Source organism: Trachypithecus francoisi, unplaced genomic scaffold (genome assembly GCF_009764315.1).
Source record: "Trachypithecus francoisi isolate TF-2019V2 unplaced genomic scaffold, Tfra_2.0 Lachesis_group5, whole genome shotgun sequence".
Lineage (NCBI taxonomy): Eukaryota > Metazoa > Chordata > Mammalia > Primates > Cercopithecidae > Trachypithecus > Trachypithecus francoisi.
Window position 1 is genome coordinate 135,138,493 of NW_022681470.1, and position 21,347 is coordinate 135,159,839.

Consider the following 21,347-nt stretch of genomic DNA (forward strand, 5'->3'; position numbering starts at 1 on the left):
TGTCTGCCTGGCTTCAAGTTCAAACCTGAGGACCCGAAGCTCTGCACAGGTAGAGGCCCCGGGAAGACGCTGTGAGGCTGGATGGGAGCTGGGGATGGAGCCGAGGCAGGTCCTGCAAAGCAGCCGAGGAGGAGGGAGAAGATCCGCAGGTTCCCACAAGGTCAAGGACCTGCTAAGCCCCTGCCTAAGGATTCACCTCCCAGGAAGGTCCCACCACACGGCAGGGAGGCGGCAGGGCCTCTGGGGCTCGGAGTGCCCTTGTGGGCCCCCAGACCTCACCCCTTCCTCGTCTGTCACGTGTGAGTGGAAGAAGGTGTCACTTCCAGTTCTGAGAAGGGGAACCTCCACTATGACCAGGGAGGGAGCTGATGAGAGGTTTTAGTTTTTAGTCATGGAAGTCCGGCTCCCATGACTCAGTTTCCCTTTTGCTTTCACCTCCTATAAACTGAGGACCATGGTCCCTGCTGTGCCCTTCTGGTAGGAAGATCGTCATAAGATGCCTTGAAGGTGTAACTGAAGGTCACCAGGTGGTGACACGTGCAATAGTGGTCTTCAGTCCGGGGCAATGAAAAGACAGGGAAGTGGGTGCAGTGAGTGGAGGGCAGGCCTGGGCTGGTCAGGGACAGGGTTTGACCCTCTGGCTTTGTCCTCAGATGTGAATGAATGCACCTCCGGACAAAACCCATGCCACAGCTCCACCCACTGCCTCAACAACGTGGGCAGCTATCAGTGCCGCTGCCGCCCGGGCTGGCAACCGATTCCGGGCTCCCCCAATGGCCCAAACAATACCATCTGTGAAGGTCGAGAGCTCAGATCCCACGTTCCCAGAGACCCACAAACATCTAATCACATGTTCAACGGCACCCCACAAACCAAGCGGAACAAACGCTGGAGGCGCCCGGCTGTGCCAGGCGCTCGTTCTTCTGAGGCTAGATGAGAAAAGAGCAGGGGTCCCCGGGAAGGAGCTGGGGTACTGAGGGGGGAGGCTCAGGGGGACCCCAGGCAACAGCTGATGACTCACTGGAAGGAAGACGTTTCACCATATTCGTAACCTGCACATCTGCACGGGGCACACCTGCTGTGCCCAGGCCTCTCCACGCTTCCATAGCCTAGCGTCCGCCACTCCAAGGGGGGCACTAATGCCGGGAAGAACGAGCTGGGGGCACAGACAGGAGACAGGACCCTCTCTGGGCTCGGACAGGGCCTGACCCCCTTCTTCCTGTCCTCAGATGTGGACGAGTGCAGCTCCAGTCTGCATCAGTGTGACAGTTCCACCGTCTGCTTCAACACCGTGGGTTCATACACCTGCCGCTGCGCCAGGCTGGGAGGCCAAGCACGGAAACCAGAAAAAACCAAAAGGACACTGTCTGTGAAGGTCGACCGACCTAGAAGCTCCCCAACCCCAACACACACACCAGACACTCTCCCGCCTAATGAGCCGCTTGTCTCCTTCCCTGCAGAGATGAATTTACCCACCTGGACACCCGCCCCCGGAGTCCACAGCCAGGTGAGTGGCCCCGCAGGGAACGAGGCGGCAGGAACTCCATCCACACAGCACTGCATCTGTCTCCTTGTCTAAGCTTCCCACCCGCCGTCCAGGCTTCTGACACCCACATCTCATCTCTTGCAGACACTTTCCCAATTCTTCAACAAGTCCAGGACCTGGGCAGAGACTTCCAAGACAAGCTCAGCCAAGGTCACCATCCAGGTAAGGGCAGGACCCAGGGCAAGCAGGAGGGGAAGGAAGGTGGCTGCATCCCACAGAGGCCTGGGGCAGTTTTGGCCTGGGAGGGGACAGGCCCCAATGCTGTGGGTGCTGGTCTGACTCCTGGCATCTTTCAGGGCTGGTGGAAGCTATTGGACACCTAAGTGCACTTAATGTCTTTCCTCTTGCTTTCCCTGGACTTTGGGTTTAGGTCAGCGTTGATATCGCACAGAAGTGTTGGCCTCTGAGGGGCCGTACACCAGGGTCAAGGATCACCTAGGGAATTCCATCCAATGACATTGTTTCTTTTTTTAAGACAGAGTTTCACTCTGTCGCCAGTCCAGAGTTTAATGGCCCAGTCTCAGCTCACTGCAATCTCTGCCTCCCGGGTTCAAGCGATTCTCCTGCCTCAGCCTCCTGAGTAGCTGGGATTACAGGCACATGCCCGGCTAATTTTTGTATTTTTAGTAGAGACGGGGTTTCACCGTGTTAGCCAGGATGGTCTCGATCTCCTGACCTTGTGATCCACCCGCCTCGCCCTCCCAAAGTGCTGGAATTACAGGTGTGAGCCACCGTGCCCGGCCGCCAATGCCATCTTTATCCCCCAGATAGACAGTCTCTAGGATCTGTTCCCTGGGGCTGAGCGGTTAGAGTCTACATGCAACCCCTCTGGCCCATGGCTCACTAGGTGTGTGTCCCCATCCCTCCAGAGCATCTTAAAGGGGTTGGATGAGCTGCTGGAGGCCCCCGGGGACCTGGAGACCCTGCCCCGCTTTCAGCAGCACTGTGTGGCCACTCACCTGCTGGATGGCCTAGAGGATGTCCTCAGAGGCCTGAGCAAGAACCTTTCCGTTGGGCTCTTGAACTTCCGTTATCCTGCAGGCACAGGTACGTCCCTGGGTCTGCCCCAGACTCCAGCTCTGCATGCTTTCTGTCTCATTCCTTTCCTGGTCCCACCAGAGCCAAGTGACCACACCTGTATGTCAGTGTTCTCTCATCAACAAAGTAAAATAAAAGATGAAAAAGAGATGCATGCCAGCCTGGGTAAGATGGCAATACTCAATCTCTACAAAAAAATATATATATTTAAAATTAGACAGATATGATGGCACACCTGTGGCCCCAGCTAGTTGGGGGGCTGAGGTGAAAGGATCGCTTGAGCCCAGGAGGTTGAGTCTGCAGTGAACTATGACTGCATCACTGTACTCCAGCCTGGCTTACAGGGCAAGACACTTCTCAAAAAAGAGCAGAGGAGAACGAGGAGGAGGAGAAGGAGGAGGAGGAGCAGGAAAAAGGAGAAGAAGAACAGGAAGAAGAGGAAGAAGAAGAAGGAGGAGGAGGAGGAGGAGGAGGAAGAACTAGAAGAAGAAAAAGGAGGAGGAGGGCAGGAGGAGGAGGAAAGGAGGAGGAGAAGAGGAGGAGAGGAGGAACAGGAGGAAAGAGGAGAGGAGGAGGAGGAGGAGAGGAGGAGAGGACGAGGAGGAGAGGAGGAGAGGACGAGGCGGGAGGAGGCGGAGGAGAGGCGGAGGCGACGAGGAGGGAAGAGGAGAGGAGGAGGAGAGGAGGAGGAGCGGAGGAGGAGGAGGGAGGAGGAGAGGCGGAGGGGAGGAGAGGAGGAGGAGAGGAGGAGGAGAGGAGGGGAGGAGGAGAGGAGGAGAGGCAGAGGAGGAGGAGCGGAGGAGACGGGAGGAGGAGGAGAGGAGGAGGAGGAGAGGAGGAGAGGAGGAGGAGAGGAGGAGGGGAGGAGGAGAGGAGGAGGAGCGGAGGAGGAGGGAGGAGGAGGGAGGAGGAGAGGAGGAGGAGGAGGAGAGGAGGAGGAGGAGAGAGGAGGAGCAGGAGGGAGGAGAGGAGGAGGCGAGGAGGAGGGGAGGAGGGAGGAGGAGGGGGGAGGAGAGGAGGAGGAGAGGGAGGAGAGGCGGAGGGAAGGAGGAGAGGAAGGAGGAGGAGGAGGGAGGAGGGAGGAGGGGCGAGGAGGGAGGGGAGGAGGAGGAGGAGGGCGGAGGAGAGGAGGGAGGAGAGGAGGAGGGACGGAGGCGGCGGAGGAGGGAGGAGAGGAGGAGGAGAGGAGGCGAGTAGAGGAGGAGGAGAGGAGGAGGAGGAGGAGGAGGAGGAGGAGAGGAGGAGGAGAGGAGGCGGAGGAGAGGGGAGGAGGAGAGGAGGAGGAGGAGAGGAGGGAGGAGGAGGAGAGGAGGAGGGAGGAGGCGGACGGGAGGAGGAGGAGAGCGAAGAGGAGGAGCGGAGGAGAGGAGGGAGGGAAGAGAGGAGGAGGAGGAGAGGAGAGGAGGCGAGGAGGGGAGAGGAGGAGGCGGGAGAGGAGGAGGAGGAGGGAGAGACGGAGGAGGAGGAGAGGAGGAGAGGAGGAGCGGAGCGGCGGAGGAGGAGGGAGGGGAGAGGAGGGGAGGAAGAGGAGGAGGAGGAGGAGAGGAGGAGGCGAGGAGGAGGAGAGGAGGAGGAGAGGAGGAGGAGGAGAGGAGGAGAGGAGGAGGAGAGAGGAGGAGAGAGAAGGAGAGGAGGAGGAGGCGAGGAGGAGGAGGAGGAGGAGGAGGAGAGGAGGAAGGGAGGAGAGGAGGAGGAGAGGAGGAGGAGGAGAGGAGGAGAGGAGAGGAGGAGGGGAGGGGGAGAGGAGGAGAGGAGCGGAGGAGGAGGGGGAGGGAGGAGGGGGAGAGAGGAGGGGGGGAGAGGAGGAGAGGAGGGAGGAGGCGGAGAGGAGGAGGCGAGGAGGCGGAGGAGGAGAGGAGGAGAGGGAGGAGGAGGAGAAGGAGAGGAGGAGGAGAGGAGGAGGAGGGAGAAGGAGAGGAGGAAGAGAGGAGGAGGAGGAGAGGAGGGAGGAGAGGCGGAGGAGGAGAGGAGGAGCAGGAGGAGAGGAGGAGGAGGAGAGGAGGAGGAAGAGGAGAGGAGGGAGGAGGAGAGGAGGAGAGGGAGGAGGAGAGGAGGAGGAGAGGAGGAGGAGGGAGGAGAGGAGGAGGAGGAGAGGAGGAGGATGAGGAGGAGGGGAGGAGGAGGAGGAGAGGAGGAGGAGGAGGAGGGGAGGAGGAGGATGAGGGGAGGGGAGGAGGAGGAGGAGAGGAGGAGGAGGAGGAGGGAGGAGTAGGAGGAGAGGAGGAGAGGAGGAGAGGAGGAGGAGGAGGAGAGGAGGAGGAGGAGAGGAGGAGAGGAGGAGGAGGAGGAGAGGAGGAGGAGGAGAGGAGGAGAGGAGGAGGAGGGGAGGAGGAGGGAGGAGAGAGGAGGAGGAGGAGAGGAGGAGAGGAGGAGGAGAGGAGGAGGAGGAGAGGAGGAGGAGAGGAGGAGGAGGAGAGGAGGAGGAGAGGAGGAGAAGGAGAGGAGGAGGAGAGGAGGAGGAGGAGAGGAGGAGGAGAGGAGGAGGAGAGGAGAAGGAGAGGAGGAGGAGAGAGGAGGAGAGGAGGAGGAGGAGGAGAGGAGGAGGAGGAGAGGAGGGAGGAGAGGAGGAGGGAGGAGGGAGGAGGAGGAGGAGGAGGAGGGGAGGAGGAGGAGGAGGGGAGGAGGAGAGGAGGAAGAGGAGGAGAGGAGGAGGAGGAGAGGGAAGGAGGGAGGAGAGAGGAGGAGAGGAGGAGGAGGAGAGGAGGAGAGGAGGGAGAGGAGGAGGAGGAGGAGAGAGGAGGAGGAGAGGAGGAGGAGGAGGAGGAGGAGGAGGAGAGGAGGAGGAGGAGAGGAGGAGGAGGAGAGGAGGAGGAGAGGAGGAGGGAGGAGAGGAGGAGGAGGAGGAGAGGAGGAGAGAGGAGGAGGAGAAGGAGAGGAGGAGGAGAGGAGGAGGAGGAGAGGAGGAGGAGGAGAGAGGAGGAGAGGAGGAGGAGGGAGGATGAGGAGGAGGAGAGGAGGAGGAGAGGAGAGGGGAGGAGGAGAGGAGAAGGAAGAGGAGGAGGAGAGGAGGGGAGGAGGGAGGAGGAGGAGGAGGAGGAGGAGAGGAGGAGGAGAGGAGCGGAGGAGGAGGAGGAGGAGGAGGAGGAGGAGAAGGAGAGGAGGAGGAGAGGAGGAGGAGGAGGGAGGAGGAGGAGAGGAGGAGGAGAGGAGGAGGAGAGGAGGAGGAGGATGAGGAGGAGGAGAGGGGAGGAGAGGAGGAGGAGAGGAGAAGGAGAGGAGGAAGAGAGGAGGAGGAGGAGAGGAGGAGGAGGAGAGGAGGAGGGGAGAGGAGGAGGAGAGGAGGAGCAGGAGGAGAGGAGGAGGAGGAGAGGGGAGGAGAGGAGGAGGAGAGAGGGAGGAGGAGGAGAGGAGGAGGAGGTGAGGAGGAGGGGAGGAGGAGGAGAGGAGGAGGAGAGGGGAAGAGGAGGAGAGGAGGAGGAGGAGGAGAGGAGGAGTAGGAGGAGAGGAGGAGAGGAGGAGAGGAGGAGGAGAGGAGGGGGGAGGAGAGGAGGAGGAGGAGGAGGAGGAGAGGAGGAGGAGAGGAGGAGGGGAGGAGGAGGAGGAGGAGGAGGAGAGGAGGAGAGGCGGAGAGGAGGAGGAGGAGTGGAGGAGGAGGAGGAGAGGAGGAGAGGGAGGAGGAGAGGAGGAGGAGAGAGGACAGGAGAGGAGGAAGAGGAGGAGAGGAGGAGGAGGAGAGGAGGGGAGGAGTGGAGGAGGAGAGAGGAGGAGGAGGAGGGAGGAGGAGGAGGAGGAGGAGAGAGGGAGGAGAGAGGAGGAGAGAGGAGGAGGAGAGGAGGAGGAGGAAGAGGAGGAGAGGAGGAGGAGGAGAGGAGGAGGAGGAGTGGAGGAGGAGGAGGAGGAGGGGAGAGGAGGAGAGGAGGAGGGGGGAGGAGGAGGAGGAGAGGAGAGGAGGAGGAGGAGAGGAGGCGAGGAGGAGGAGGAGGAGGAGGAGGAGAGGAGGAGGAGGAGGAGAGGAGGGAGGAGTGGAGGAGGAGGAGAGGAGGAGGAGGAAGGAGGAAGGAGGAGGAGAGGAGAGAGGAGGAGAGAGAGGAGGAGAGGAGGAGGAGGAGGAGAGAGGAAGGAGAGGAGGCGAGGAGGAGGCGAGGAGGAGGAGGAGGAGGAGAGGAGGAGGGAGGAGGAGGAGGAGGAGAGGAGGAGGAGGAGAGGAGGAGGAGAGGAGGAGGAGAGGAGAGGAGGAAGAGGAGGAGAGGAGGAGGAGGAGAGGAGGAGGAGGAGAGGAGTAGAGGAGGAAAGAGGAGGAGGAGGAGAGGAGGAGGAGGGAGGAGGAGGAGAGAGGAGGCGGAGAGGAGGAGGAGGAGAGGAGGAGGAGAGGAGGAAGAGGAGGAGAGGAGGAGGAGAGGAGGAGGAGGGAGAGGAGGAGGAGGAGGAGGAGAGGAGGAGGGAGGAGAGGAGGAGGAGAGGAGAAGAGGAGGAGAGGAGGAGAAGGAGGAGGAGAGGAGAGGAGAGAGGAGAAGAGGAGGAAGGGGGAGGAGAGGAGGGGAGGAGGAGAGAAGGAGGAGAGGAGGAGAGAAGGAGGAGAGGAGGAGAGGAGGAAGGGAGGAGGAAGAGAGGAGGAGGACAAGAGGAGGACAGGAGGAGGAGAGGAGGAGGAGGAGAGGAGGAGGACAGGAGGAGAGAAGGAGAAGGAGGAGGAGCACAGGAGGAGGAGGACAGGAGGAGAGGAAGAAGAAGAAAAGAAGAGAGAAAAGGAAAGGAGAGGAAAAATAAATGCATAAATAACATGCATTTTCATTGTAATATGAATTATCAGCAGTAAATAATTATGAAGATTTAAAATAACAAAGTAGAAATCACTTCAAAAGAGAACAATTTATTTAATTTGGAATACTATAAATTAGTATCATTTTATCTATAAGTATGATTTCTTTTTTTGTTGTTTGTTGATTTTTGTTTTGTTTTGTTTTGTTTTTTTGAGACGGAGTCTTGCTCTCTTGCCCAGGCTGGAGTGCAGTGGCATGATCTCAGCTCACTGCAAGCTCCGCCTTTCAGGTTCATACCATTCTCCCGCCTCAGCCTCCTGAGTAGCTGGGACTACAGGTGCCCGCCACCACACCCAGCTGATTTTTTGTATTTTTAGTAGAGATGGGATTTCTCTTTGTTAGCCAGGATGGTCTCGATCTCCTGACCTCGTGCGTGATCCGCTTGCCTCGACCTCCCAAAGTGCTGGGATTACAGGCGTGAGCCACCATGCCCGGCCTGCATAATAATTTTTAAAGCATGAAAATGCATATAGGGTTAATTTTATTAAGATAAAATTCACATAACATCAAGTTCACCACTTTAAAGTGTCTGTTTCAGGCCGGGCCCGCCTATAATGCCAGGCACTCACGCCTGTAATCCTAGCACTTTGGGAGGCTGAAATTGGTGGATCACCTGAGGTCAGGAGTTCAAATCCAGCCTGGCCAACATAGTGAAACCCTGTCTCTACTGAAAATATAAAAATTAGCCGGGCATGGTGGTGCACACCTGTAATCCCAGCTACTCAAGAGGCTAAGGCAGGAGAATCGCTTGAGCGTGGGAGGCAGAGGTTGCAGTGAGCCGAGTTTGCACCACTGTACTCCAGCCTGCGTGAGACAGAGTGCCACTCTATCTCAAACAAAAAAATTAAAATTAAAAATGAAAATAAGAAAAAATTTTAAAAGTGCATGTTTCAGTAGAATCTAGTATATTCACAAATTTATACAACCGTCACCTCTATTTCTAAAATACTTCCATCAGCCCAAAAGTGAATACTGCACATGGTAAGCAACCGCTCCTCATTCCTCCCTTCCTCCAACCCCTGGCAGCAACTAATCTGCCTTCTGTTTCCATGGATTTTCCTAATCAGGATATCTCACATAAATGGAATCATACAATATGTGATCATCTAGTCTAGCTCCTTTCACCTAGCATAATGGCTTTGTGGTTCATGCCTGCCATAGCATTTATCGATATTCCATTCCTTTTCATGGCTGAATACTATTTTACTGTATGAATACCTCACATTTTTTTTTAATCCATCCATTGATGGACATTTGGGTTGTTTCCAGCTTTTGGCTATTGACAAAAAGAGTCAAAACTCTGTAAAATATTTCAAGAGACTTATTGTGAGCTAAATATGAATGTATGAATGACCATGGCCCATGACAGAGCCCTCAGGAGCCCCTGAGAACATGTGCCCAAGTGAAGTGTGTTGTTGTCTGGGGTAGTACCCGAGGTTCATTGTCTCATGCCAAGAAAATTAAGGACATGGACACATACAAGGAGTAAGTTTGTGAGTGGAGGCTTAATAGGCAAAGAAAGAAAAAGGAGAACAATTCCCTCTCTTGTGAGAGAAAAGGATGCTCAAATGGGACTTCCCACCCATGGCCGAGTGCACCAGATTTTATAGACAGGCTTGAGGAGTCGGTGTCTGATTTACATAGGACCCAAAGATTGGTCGGACCAGGTGTGACGTTTACATAAGGTGCAGAGAAGCTGGCTGCCCCACCCTAATCTTATTATGCAAATGGAGTCTTTGCCTTCTCCTTACTGTACACATGGTTGGCAAAGAGATGGGAAGATGGAGCCGCCAGTTTCAACATGCCTAGTCCCAGGTGGCCTTTTCCTATTGGCACAGCTGCCAGCATTCACCTGTGCAGTCTTCCAGCTTGCTTGCCTATGTCTGCAGCTCGATTTTACAGGCTGCTCTTTGTTAGGGAAAAAAAAAATGATACGGGGCTACTTTTCATGAAAAGGAAAGTCTGAGGACTTCCTTACCCTCACTCTCTGCCTAAATAATTCCTTTTTAACTTCTATATCACAAGGTGGTCATGGCGCAGCTTGGTTTTTGTTGTTGTTCTTGTTGTTCTTGTTGTTGTTGTTTTCTTTTGGAGACAAAGTCTCGCTGTGTCACCCAGGCTGGAGTGCAGTGGTGCAATCTCGGCTCACTGCAGCCTCCACCTCCCAGGTTTAAGTGATTCTCCTGCCTCAGCCTCCCAAGTAGCTGTGACTACAGGCGCCCAACACCACGCCTGGCTAACTTTTTTGTGTGTTTTCAGTAGAGATGGAGTTTCACTGTGTTAACCAGGATTGTCTCCATCTCCTTTCCTCGTGAGCCACCTGCCTCGGCCTCCCAAAGTGCTGGAATTTCAGGGGTGAGCCACAGTGCCTGGCTCCACGGCTTGGTTTTATACATTTTAGGAGGACGTGAGACAACAATGAAATACGTTTAAGATACACATTGGTTCACTCCAGAAAGGCAGGACAATCTGAAGTGGAGATGTGGGGCGGGTGCTTCCAGATTATAGGTAGATTTAAGCTTTTCTGATTGGCAGTTGGTTGAAGGAGTTATTATCAATAGAAAAGAATGTCTGGATTACAATAAGGGGCTGTGAAGGCCGAAATTCTATCATCCAGATGAACCCTTCAGTTATCAGGCTTCAGAGAGAATAGACTGTAAATGTTTCTTATTAGACTTAAGGTCTGTGTTGATGTTAAATGCTGGTCGGCTTTTCCTGAACTCCAAAAGGGAGGAGGGCATAACGAGGCATGTCAGACCCCCCACTTCCCACCATAGCCTGAACTAATCTTTCTGGTTAAATTGAGAGTGCCCTGGCCAAAAGGGAAGCCCATTCAGATGGTTTTTGGGGGACGGAAGAGGATTTCTTTTTTTTTTTTTTGAGACGGAGTCTCGCTCTGTCGACCAGGCTGGCGTGCAGTGGCGCGATCTCAGCTCACTGCAAGCTCCATCTCCCGGGTTCACGCCATTCTCCTGCCTCAGCCTGCTGAGTAGCTGGGACTACAGACGCCCGCCACCTCGCCTGGCTAGTTTTTTGTATATTTTAGTAGAAACGGGGTTTAACCGTGTTAGCCAGGATGGTCTCGATCTCCTGACCTCGTGATCCGCCCATCTCGGCCTCCCAAAGTGCTGGGATTACAGGCTTGAGCCACCGTGCCCGGCCAGTACTTCTAATTTAATTTTTGGTTTAGATGGCTGGTGTGAATAGTATTCTTATGAATATTGGTGGACACATTTTGGGTTGAATAACTGTTTTCGGTTATTTGGGGTATATACTAAGGAGTGGAACTGCTGGGTGATATGGTAATTCTATGTTCAACTTTTGAAGGAACTGCCAAACTGTTTTTCCAAAGCAGCTGCACCATCCTAAATCCCCACCAGAAACATACACGGGTTATCATCTCCACATCTTCAGCAAAACTTGTTACTTCCGTTTTATTTTCTTTGGTTCTGTTTTTTAATTGCTTTTATTGGTACATATTTATGAGTACATGTGATACTTTGCTGCTTGCCCAGAATGTATAACGATCAATGTATAACCCAGGGTATCTGAGGTATCCACCACTTTGAGTACTTATCATTTTTATGTGTTGGGAACAATTTAAGTCCCCTTTTCTAGCTACTTTGAAATATATCATACCTTCTTGTTAATTATAGTCACTCTGCTCCGCTGTCAAACACTTGGGCGGGGCACGGTGGCTCACGCCAGTAATCCCAGCACTTTGGGAGGCCGAGATGGGTGGATCACGAGGTCAGGAGATTGAGACCATCCTGGCTAACACGGTGAAACTCCGTCTCTACTAAAAATACAAAAAATTAGCCAGGCGTAGTGGCGGGCGCCTGTAGTCCCAGCTGCTCGGGAGGCTGAGGCAGGAGAATGACCTGAACCCGGGAGGCGGAGGTTGCAGTGAGCCGAGATCGCACCACCACACTCCAGCCTGGGCAACAGAGCGACACTCCGTCTCAAAAAAAAAAAAAAAAAAATAGAACTTATACTTTTTATCTAACTGTATGTCTGTACATGTTAACCTACCTCTCTTCATCCCAGTGATACAGGAGTGAAAAAGAAATTATTTAGGCAGTTAGCAAAGGTAAGAGAGTCCTCAGTAAGGTTTCCCTTTTAATAAAAACCAGCCCCCAAATCATTTCTTTTCTAACAATGAGCAGCCTGAAAAATCAAGCTGCAGACATAGAGAAGCAGGCTGGAAGCTTGTACAGGTGAATGCCAGCAGCTGTGCCAATAGGAAAAGGCTACCTGGGGGCCAGGCATGTTCAACATGGAAGCTCCCTCTTCCCTTATCTTTGTCAACCACATGTACAGTACAGAAGCAGGCAACATGGAACCAGCCAGGTAAAGAATTCATTTGCATAATAAAATATTAGGCTGGGGCAGCCAGCTTCTTCATGCTCCATGTAAATGACTCACCTGTTCTGACCAATCTTTGAGCCTTATGTAAATTAGACACCACCTACCCAAGCTCATCTACAAAACTTCGTGCATTTCACCACGCAACCAGAAGCCCCACTTGGGAGCCCCTGTCTCCACTCTTAAACTCACTTCTTATGTGTCCATGTCCTCAATTTCCCTGGTGTGAGACAATGAACCTTGGGTATTTATGCTTGGGTATTTACGCTGCTTAACCGGTGAGGTGATATCTCATTGAGGTTTGGATTTGCCCTTCCCTAATAACTAACAATGTTTAACATCTTTTCATGTGTTTGCCCACCATTTGTATGTCATTTTTGGAGAAATGTCTATTCAAATCCTTTGCCTATTTTTAATTGTGCTGTTTGTCTTTTGGTTGTCCAGTTGTAAGCATTCATTATACATTCTGATAGTAGACCATTTGAGATAGATGATTTGCAAAATATTTTCTCCCATTCTGTAGACTGTCTTTTCATTTTCTTCATTGTCTTTTCATTTTAATGAATAGATGTTTTAAATTTTGAAGACATTTAGTTTATCTATTTTTTCTTTTGTTGCATGTACAGTTGGTGTCGTACTTAAGAATTCGTTGACTGGGGGTGGTGGCTTACGCCTGTAATCCCAACACTTTGGGAGGCCAAGGCTGGCAGATCACCTGAGGTCAGGAGTTCGAGACCAGCCTGGCCAACATGGCAAAACCCTGTCTTTACTAAAAACACAAAAAAAATTAACGAAGTCTGTTGGCACATGCCTGTAATCCCAGCTACTCGGGAGGCTGAGGCAGGAGAATTGCTTGAACCTGGGACGCAGAGGTTGCAGTGAGCCGAGATTGTGCCACTGCACACCAGCCTGGATGACAGAGCAAGACTCTGTCTCAAAAATAAAAATTAAAAAAGAATTCATTACCAAATCCAAGACCAGGAAGATTTACCCCTGTTTCCTCCTAAGCGTTCTAGTTTTAGCTTCTAAACTTAGGTCACTGGCTTATTTTGAGTTAATTTTTGTTTGTTCTGTGAGATAGGGTCACAACTTCCTTATTTTGCATGTTACTATCCAGTAATCTCAGCACCATTTGTTGAAGAGATTATTCTTTCCCCCATTAAATAGTCTTGGTACCCCTTGTTGAGAATCAACCGACCATAAGATGGATGGGTTCATTCCTGGACTCTCAATTCTATTCTGTTATATGCCAGTATTACTGTCAGTTTGTAGTAAGTTTTGAAATCAGGAAGTGTGAATCCTCCAACCTTGTTGTTCTTCTTCAAGGTTGTTTTTGAGTATTTGGATTCCTTACAACACCATATGAATTTTAAGATGAACTTTTCTTATTCTGCAAAATGATAATAGGTTAAAATATTGATAGGGATTGCATTGAGGCTCTAGACCACTTTGGGGGAGTATTGCTGTCTTAACAATAGAAAGTCTTCCAATCCATGAACATAGGATGCCTTTCCATTTACAGAGGACCTTTTATTTCTTTCAAACACTTTTGTAGGCCAGAAGCAGTGGCTCACGCCCAACATCGCTGGAGGCCACCAAGGTGGGAGAATTGCTTGAGCCCAGGAGCTCAGGCCCAGCCTTGGAAACATACTGAAACACCAGCCTTGGAAACATACTGAAACACCATCTCCACAAAAAATTTAAAAATTATCTGGGTGTGGTAGTGAGCAACTGTAGTGCCAGCTACTTGGGAGGCTGAGTTGGAAGGATTGCTAGAGCCCAGGAAACTGCAGTGAGCTATGATCGTGCCACTGCACTCCAGCCTGACCAACAGAGTAAGACTTTGTCTCAGAAAAAAAAACTCAAAAACTTTCCTATAATGTCTGAGTCTCCTTGGTAAAATGTACTCCTAATATTTTTGCTGAAAATTTTTGCATCTACGTCCATAAGAAATATTAGTCTATAATTTTATTTTCTTGTTATGTCTTCATCTATTGCTCTGTCATCTAGACTGGAGTACAGTGGCACAATCTCGGCTCACTGCAACCTCTGTGTCCTAGATTCAAGCAATTCTCCTGCCTCAGCTTCCCCAGTAGCTGGGATTACAGGCATGTGCCTACACACCTGGTTAATTTTTTTGTATTTTTAGTAGAGACAGGGTTTTGCCATGTTGTCCAGGCTGGTCTCGAACTCCTGACCTCAGAGCAATATTGGCCTCATAAAATTGTTTAAATAGTGTTTCCTCCCCTTCTGTATTTTTGAACAGGTAGAAGATTCATGTTCATTCTTTTTTAAGCTATTGGTAGAATTCGCCAGTGAAGTCATCTGGTCTGGGTTGTTCGCTTTGAGAGGTTTTGATTACTGATGTAATCTGTGTAATCTGTTATAGGTCTGTAGGTCTGTTCGGTTCTTCTATTTCTTCTTCTTCTTCTTTTTTTTTTTTTTTTGTGACGGAGTCTCACTCTGTCACCCAGGCTGGAGTGCAGTGGTGCGATCTTGGCTCACTGCAAGCTCTGCCTCCCAGGTTCACACCACTCTGCTGCCTCAGTCTCCTGAGTAGCTGGGACTACAGGTGCCCGCCACCATGCCCGGCTAATTTTTTGTATTTTTTTTTAGGAGAGACGGTTTTTTTTTTTTTTTTTGTATTTTTAGTAGAGATGGAGTTTCATCTTGTTAGCCAGGATGCTCTCAATCTCCTGACCTCGTGATCCGCCCACCTTGGCCTCCCAAAGTGCTGGGATTACAGGCGTGAGCCACCGCGCCCGGCCAATCTTCTATTTCTTCTTGAGTTGGTTTCAGTGGTTTGCGTGTCACTAGGAATGTGTCCAGTTCATCTAGGTTATCTACTTTGTGGATATACAGTTGCTCATACTATTCTCTTCTGATATTTTGTAACTTCAGCCTATATGTGTATATAGTATATAAATTAAGTCATAGTATATCAACCACTGTAGGCACGATTCCTAACTTAATTTCCCTTATATAATTCCCACAACTCATAGAACTTTCCCTGGAGGTGCAGAAGCAAGTAGACGGGAATGTCACCTTGAGACAGAATCAGGCAACGATGCAGCTGGACTGGAATCTGGCACAGAAATCTGGTGACCCAGGTAATGGCTGAGATGGGGAGGTGGTCAGTGAAGCTTCGTGGTGGGACAAGATGCCCAAGAATGTGAAAAATAAGAGATTTAAAGATTAAAGGGAAGTGTGGGGTGGGTGGGGTGGGGCTGTAAGAGGAGAACCCATCTGAAGAGGTAGGGACCTTGTTGGGGACCCCGAGATATCAACTGTGGTCTTGTCCTGCAGGATGTGATACACATAGAACTAAAGATTGAAGGAAAGTGTGGGACGGGTGAAGCCAGAGGAAGGTAGCCCATCTCCATGAGTAGAACGTTCTGTGCGGAGCGGAGGAACTCTGGTGTGGACCCAGAGATTCAACCTACTCCAAGATTCAATCTTGGCCCTGTCCCGCAGGCCCTTCTGTGGTGGGCCTTGTCTCCATTCCAGGGATGGGCAAGTTGCTGGCTGAGGTCCCCCTGGTCTCAGAGCCTGAGAAGCGGGTGGTTCTGAATGAGACACACCAGGGCTTGCTCCCCATCCTGCTCTCAGATGTCATCTCTGCCTTTCTGAGCAACAGCGACACCCAAAACCTCAGCTCCCCAGTGACCTTCACCTTCTCCCACCGTGTGAGTGCTGGTGGAGGGGGGGGGCGGCGGTGAGGAGTCTGAGTCCAGGCATAGCCTTGCTGCCCAGCTCAGCCCTGGGGCTCAGGGGTCTCTGTTACGGGTACATTATCTCCCCAGGAAAGTCAGTCCTTCCCAAGCCGGCTTAGGGTAAGCATCTCTGAGCATCAGACCCATCCACCAGCTTACACGTGGGTTCTTTTTCTTTCTCTTTTTTTTTTTTTTGTTTTTTGAGACAGTCTCACTCTGTCAGCCAGGCTGGAGTGCAGTGGCACAATCTTAGCTCACTGCAACCTCCGCCTCCCAGGTTCAGGTGATTCTCCTGCTTCAGCCTCCCTCGTAGCTGGGATTACAGGTGTGTGCTACCACGCCTGGCTAATTTTTGTACTTTTTTTTTTTTTTTAATAGAAATAGGGTTTCACCATGTTGGCCAGGCTGGTCTCGAACTCCTGATCTCAAGTGATCCACCTGCTTCAGCCTCCCAAAGTGCTGGGATTACAGGCGTGAGCCACCACGCCCGGCCCACACCTGTGTTCTGTTTCTGCAGTCGGTCATACCAAGACGGAAGGTGCTCTGTGTCTACTGGGAGCATGGCCAGAATGGATGTGGTCATTGGGCCACCACAGGCTGCAGCACGATGGGCACCAGAGATACCAGCACCATCTGCCGTTGCACCCACCTGAGCAGCTTTGCCGTCCTCATGGCCCCCTATGATGTACAGGTGAGACCCTTAGGAGAGGCTGCACTCTGCATTTACTGCTGTGTAACAAATCCCCACAAGCGTAGCAGCCTTTACAAAAATGCATTATCTCACAGCTATGGGTCAGCAAGCTGGCAGAGCAAGATGGCTTTTCTGCTCAGGGTCTTACAAGACTGAAATCATCATGTCGCCCCACCCCCAGGGCTGCCGTTCCATCTGAGACTTGAGGTCCTTCTCCAAGCTCCCTGGTTGCTGGCAGAATTCAGTTTCTTATTATTGTAAAACAGGTCTCGCTTTCTTAGCTGTCAGGAAGGCATCACATTCAGTTCCTAGAGGCCACTCACATCCTTTCTCACATGACCCTCTGGCAACCTTTCAGCATTCCTATCTGGAAGCCAAGGAAAAAATATTCCTTCATGCGGAATCCCTCTTAAGGTTTGTGTCAGTCGGGGTTCTCTAGAGGGACAGAACTAATGATATATATATATATACACACACACACATATATATATATAAAATGGAATATATACATATATAGTATATGTATATATACTCCTATATATTATATATAGTATATTAGTATATACACTCCTATATATTATATATATATATACATATATAGTATATATACTCCTATATATTATATATACATATATAGTATATATGTATATACTCCTATATAAAATATATATACATATATAGTATATATGTATATATACTCCTATATATAATAGATATAATATACTCCTATATATATATAGGAGTATATTAAGTATTAACTCACACGATCACAAGGTCCCACGATAGGCCATCCACAGGCTGAGGAGCAAGGAGAGCTGGTCCAAGTCCCAAAACTGAAGAACTTGGAGTCGGATGTTCAAGGGCAGGAAGCATCCAGCACGGGAGAAAGATGTAGGCTGGGAGGCTAGGCCAGTCTCTCTTTTCACATTTTTCTGCCTGCTGATATTCTAGCCACGCTGGCAGCTGATAAGATGGTGCCCACCCAGATTAAGAGTAGATCTGCCTTCCCCAGCCCAGTGACTCAAATGTTAATCTCCTTTGGCAACACCCTGACAGACACACCCAGGATCAATACTTTGTATCCTTCAATCCAATCAAGTTGACATCCAGTATTAACCATCACAAGTTTTGAATCTGATTCTCCAGGAAGAGCCCAGATCTTGTAAAGACTCATCTGATTAGGTCTGGCCCACCCAGGGTAAACTCTGCCTTTTTTTTTTTTTTTTTTTTTAGACAGGGTCTCTGTCACCCAGGCTGGAGCACATTGGCACAGTCATAGCTCACTGCAGCCTTGACCTCCTGGGCTCAAGAGGTCCTTTTTCCTTAGCCTCCTGAGTAGCTAGGACTACAGGCATGCACCACCATGTCCGGCTAATTTTTGTGTTTTCACTAGAGACAAGGTTTCACCAAGTTGGCCAGGCTGGTCTTGAACTCCTTACCTCAAGTTCCACCCGCCTCGGCCTCCCAAAGTGCTGGGATTACAGGCGTGAGCCACCACGTCTGGCCCACCTGACTTTCTTATCTCATCACTTGGAGTAGATCCAAGGGACATCACTATCAGATCCTGCGGGAAAAAGGGTCAAACCACCCTTTTGTTTTCCATCGCAGGATCATCTTATCAATAGCCTCCCAGGCAGCAAGCCATATCACCCAGCCCCTCCCGCCCAGACTTGTAACTACACCAGCCTGTAAGCGGCAGTGGATTCTGGCACGCAGCTAGTTCCCCGCTCCACAGGTCTCATGCTGGACATAAACCTGTGTTGCTGTAGAGCTGCCAACTCTCTCTCTCTCCTCTCTCTCTCTCTCTCTCTCTCTCTCTGTCTTTCTTTAACCCTCACCTTTCCTTCGAAACCTAACGGGCTGACACCTGGAATCCCTGTGCTTTGGGAGGCTGAAGTGGGAGGATCACCTGAGCCCAGGAATCCGAGACCAGACTGGGCAACACAGAAAGATCCTGTCTCTATAAAAATTTTTTAAAAGTTAAGCCGGGCGTAGTGGCTCACGCCTGTAATCCCAGCACTTTGGGAGGCCGAGGCGGGTGGATCACAAGATCAGGACTTCAAGACCAGCCTGGCCAAGATGGTGAAACCCCGTCTCTATTAAAAATACAAAATTATCCAGGTGTGGTGGTGGGCGCCTGTAATCCCAGCTACTCGGGAGGCTGAGGCAGAGAATTGCCTGAACCAGGGAGGCAGAGGTTGTAGTGAGCCGAGATCGTGCCACTGCACTCCAGCCTGGGCGACAGAGCAAGACTCTGTCAAAAAAAAAAAAATTAGCAGGGCATGGTGCCATACATGACTATAATGCACACCTGTTGTCACCTGCATGACTACCCTTGTATTCCCAGACACCCAAGAGGCTCAGGTGACAACTTCACAAATTAAATTAAATTGGTGACACCTTCACAAATTGAGCTGGCTGCCTCATTCTTGAATGTGCTATGCCAAAATAAAAATTAAAAATGGTGGTTGGGTCATTATCCCAGAGCAAGAAAGCATAACTGTGAGCTCTTCTTTTGGGGGTCCCAGGAGGAGAATCCTGTGCTGACTGTCATCACCTACATGGGGCTGAGCCTCTCTCTGCTGTGCCTCCTCCTGGCGGCCCTCACCTTCCTCCTGTGCAAAGCCATCCAGAACACCAGCACCTCACTGCATCTGCAGCTCTCACTCTGCCTCTTCCTGGCCCACCTCCTCTTCCTCGTGGCAATTGATCGAACCGAACATGAGGTATTGACAGTGGTGTTCCAGGGGGCTCCCTTCCTTGACAGAGAGGATGCTGGCTCATGGAATGATGTGCCATTGGATTCCTTAATATAATGGCCCAGCAGGGCGTGGTGGCTCATGCCTGTAATCCCAACACTTTGGGAGACCGAGGGGGGCAGATCACCTGAGGTCGGGAGTTCTAGACCAGCCTGACCAGCATGGAGAAAACCCATCTCTACTAAAAATACAAAATTAACCAGGCATGGTGGCACATGCCTGTAATCCCAGCTACTCAGGAGGCTGAGGCAAGAAAACCGCTTGAACCCAGGAGGTGGAGGTTGTGGTGAGCCGAGATCGCACCATTGCACGCCAGCCTGGGCAGCAAAAGTGAAATTCCATCTCAAAAAAAAAAATATATATATATATATACACACACACATGTATATATGTGTGTGTGTATATATTTTTTATATATGTGTGTGTATATATACACATATATACGTGTATATATGTATATATATGTGTGTATACACATATATGTGTATGTGTGTATATGCGTATATATGTGTTTGTGTATATACGTGTATCTATATATGTGTGTGTGTACATATATATAGGCCCTTGAGTCCTGGGGAATATTAGAAGACAACACCACCAATTTCCCATTGCCTGACTCAACTACAAAGCACATATTCTCTACAATGCCATCAAATATCTCAGAATTCTCCCCAACAGCATGGTACAGGAGAAGCCATGGGTCACACTCAAATCTGACTGCCACTCTGGACGTCTCTTACTTCTCCCCCAGGTGCTGTGCGCCATCATTGCCGGTGCCTTGCATTATCTCTACCTGGCCGCCTTCACCTGGATGCTGTTGGAGGCCCTGTACCTCTTCCTCACTGCACGGAACCTGATGGTGGTCAACTACTCAAGCATCAACAGATTCACAAAGAAGCTCATGTTCCCTGTGGGCTATGGAGTCCCAGCTGTGATAGTGGCCATTTCTGCAGCCTCCAGGCCTCACCTTTATGGAACACCTTCCCGGTTAATGCAAATTCCCACAGTCCTTATCTTCTACGGCATAACCGTGGCCATTGCTAGAACCTAGATAGCATTTTTATGATACCTGCTTTTAATTAGATCAGTAGGAATTTTAGGCTCTGTTGGTTGGATTACACTGCAGCTCCTCGTTCTTAGCTATTGAGTTTATTTCAATTACATTTCAAACTAGGCATTGTAGAAGAGGGTTTTCGGAAATTTTCTGAATGAAATAAAGGGCAAGTCTTTGGAAAGTACAAAGAGGACAAAGACACTGTGGCATAATCCCTAGGGCATCTTTCTGCTAGAAGATTATAATAATTAAGGAGGGTCAGGCTCAGTGGCTCACGCCTGGAATCCCTGTGCTTTGGGAGGCTGACACAGGAGGATCACTTGAGCCCAAGATCTTGAGACCAGCCTGGGCAACACAGCAAGACCCCTTCTTTACAAAATTTAAAAAATTAGCAGGGCATACTGGCACACACCTGTAGTCCTAGCTACTCAGGAGGCTGAGCTGGGAGGGTCACTTGAGCCCAGGAGTTTGAGGTTGCAGTGAGCTATGATTACGCCACTGCACTCCAGCCTGAGCAAGAGAGAGAGACCTTGTCTCTAAAAGATACTAATAAGTTAGGGATAATGTATTTAAATCTCTCTCATTGAAATAGCAAGAATGAAATCAAAGTGCTCATGATAGCATTTGTTTAATATCTAACCTACTGTATCCAGATCTTTTAGGATGCTTCAATTTTTCATTTGAAAAAGTAGATCTGATTTGAATAACCAAAATAATTGATATTGTCATAGTTAAGATTTACAAGATGCTTACTTTATGCCAGGTACTCTTCTAGCTTGTTTGTTTGCCAGTTGCACTGGTTGAACCCTCCAGGACGCTGTTGACTAGAACAGCAGACAGTGTTGTCTTGCTCCTGAACTTAGGGAGAAAGCATTGAGTCTATCCTCATTAAGGTATGATGTTAGCTGAGGATTTTTCATAGATATCCATTTTCAGGTTAAAGAAATTCTTTTCTATTCCTAGTGTGTTGGGTATTTTGGTGATGAAACTGTGTTTGATTTTGTCAAATGCATTTCCGAAGCATATAATTTTTACTTATATGGGATAAAAATTATATGATCACATTATAATTATATACTTATATTAGATTATTTTATATGTAATTTATATATAAATACATGTCTATGTAAGTTATATATTATATAAGTATATGATATAATTAAATATGATAATTATATAATTATAAATTATATTATCACGTTAAATTATTTAATCATATTATATCATTATAATTATATAATCATATATAACTATATGATTACTTAATTACTTAATCTTTTGTTCTATTAATACACATAATAGAATAAAGGATTAAAATTATATGATCACGGCCAGGCGCGGTGGCTCACGCCTGTAATCCCAGCACTTTGGGAAGCCAAGGCGGGCAGATCACAAGATCAGGAGATCGAGACCATGGTGAA

At 49.9% G+C, this 21,347-nt stretch overlaps 1 protein-coding gene across 11 annotated transcripts in view; it reads left to right on the forward strand.

Moving 5' to 3' along the window:
• ADGRE2 (adhesion G protein-coupled receptor E2) overlaps positions 1 to 21,347 on the forward strand; it is a 61,495-nt gene that overhangs the window by 13,451 nt on the left and 26,697 nt on the right. For 6 of the 11 annotated variants that reach the window (XM_033198373.1, XM_033198376.1, XM_033198368.1 and 3 more), the window contains 8 exons: positions 1,461 to 1,507; positions 1,631 to 1,708; positions 2,416 to 2,593; positions 14,712 to 14,819; positions 15,184 to 15,395; positions 15,940 to 16,113; positions 18,642 to 18,839; positions 19,624 to 19,859. In XM_033198373.1, the coding sequence (XP_033054264.1) occupies positions 1,461 to 1,507; positions 1,631 to 1,708; positions 2,416 to 2,593; positions 14,712 to 14,819; positions 15,184 to 15,395; positions 15,940 to 16,113; positions 18,642 to 18,839; positions 19,624 to 19,859 (1,231 nt within the window). Of the gene's footprint in view, positions 1 to 1,460; positions 1,508 to 1,630; positions 1,709 to 2,415; positions 2,594 to 14,711; positions 14,820 to 15,183; positions 15,396 to 15,939; positions 16,114 to 18,641; positions 18,840 to 19,623; positions 19,860 to 20,717; positions 20,820 to 21,347 lie in introns of all 11 variants that reach the window. The other 5 variants (XR_004434098.1, XM_033198375.1, XM_033198374.1 and 2 more) reach the window with 5 other exon arrangements.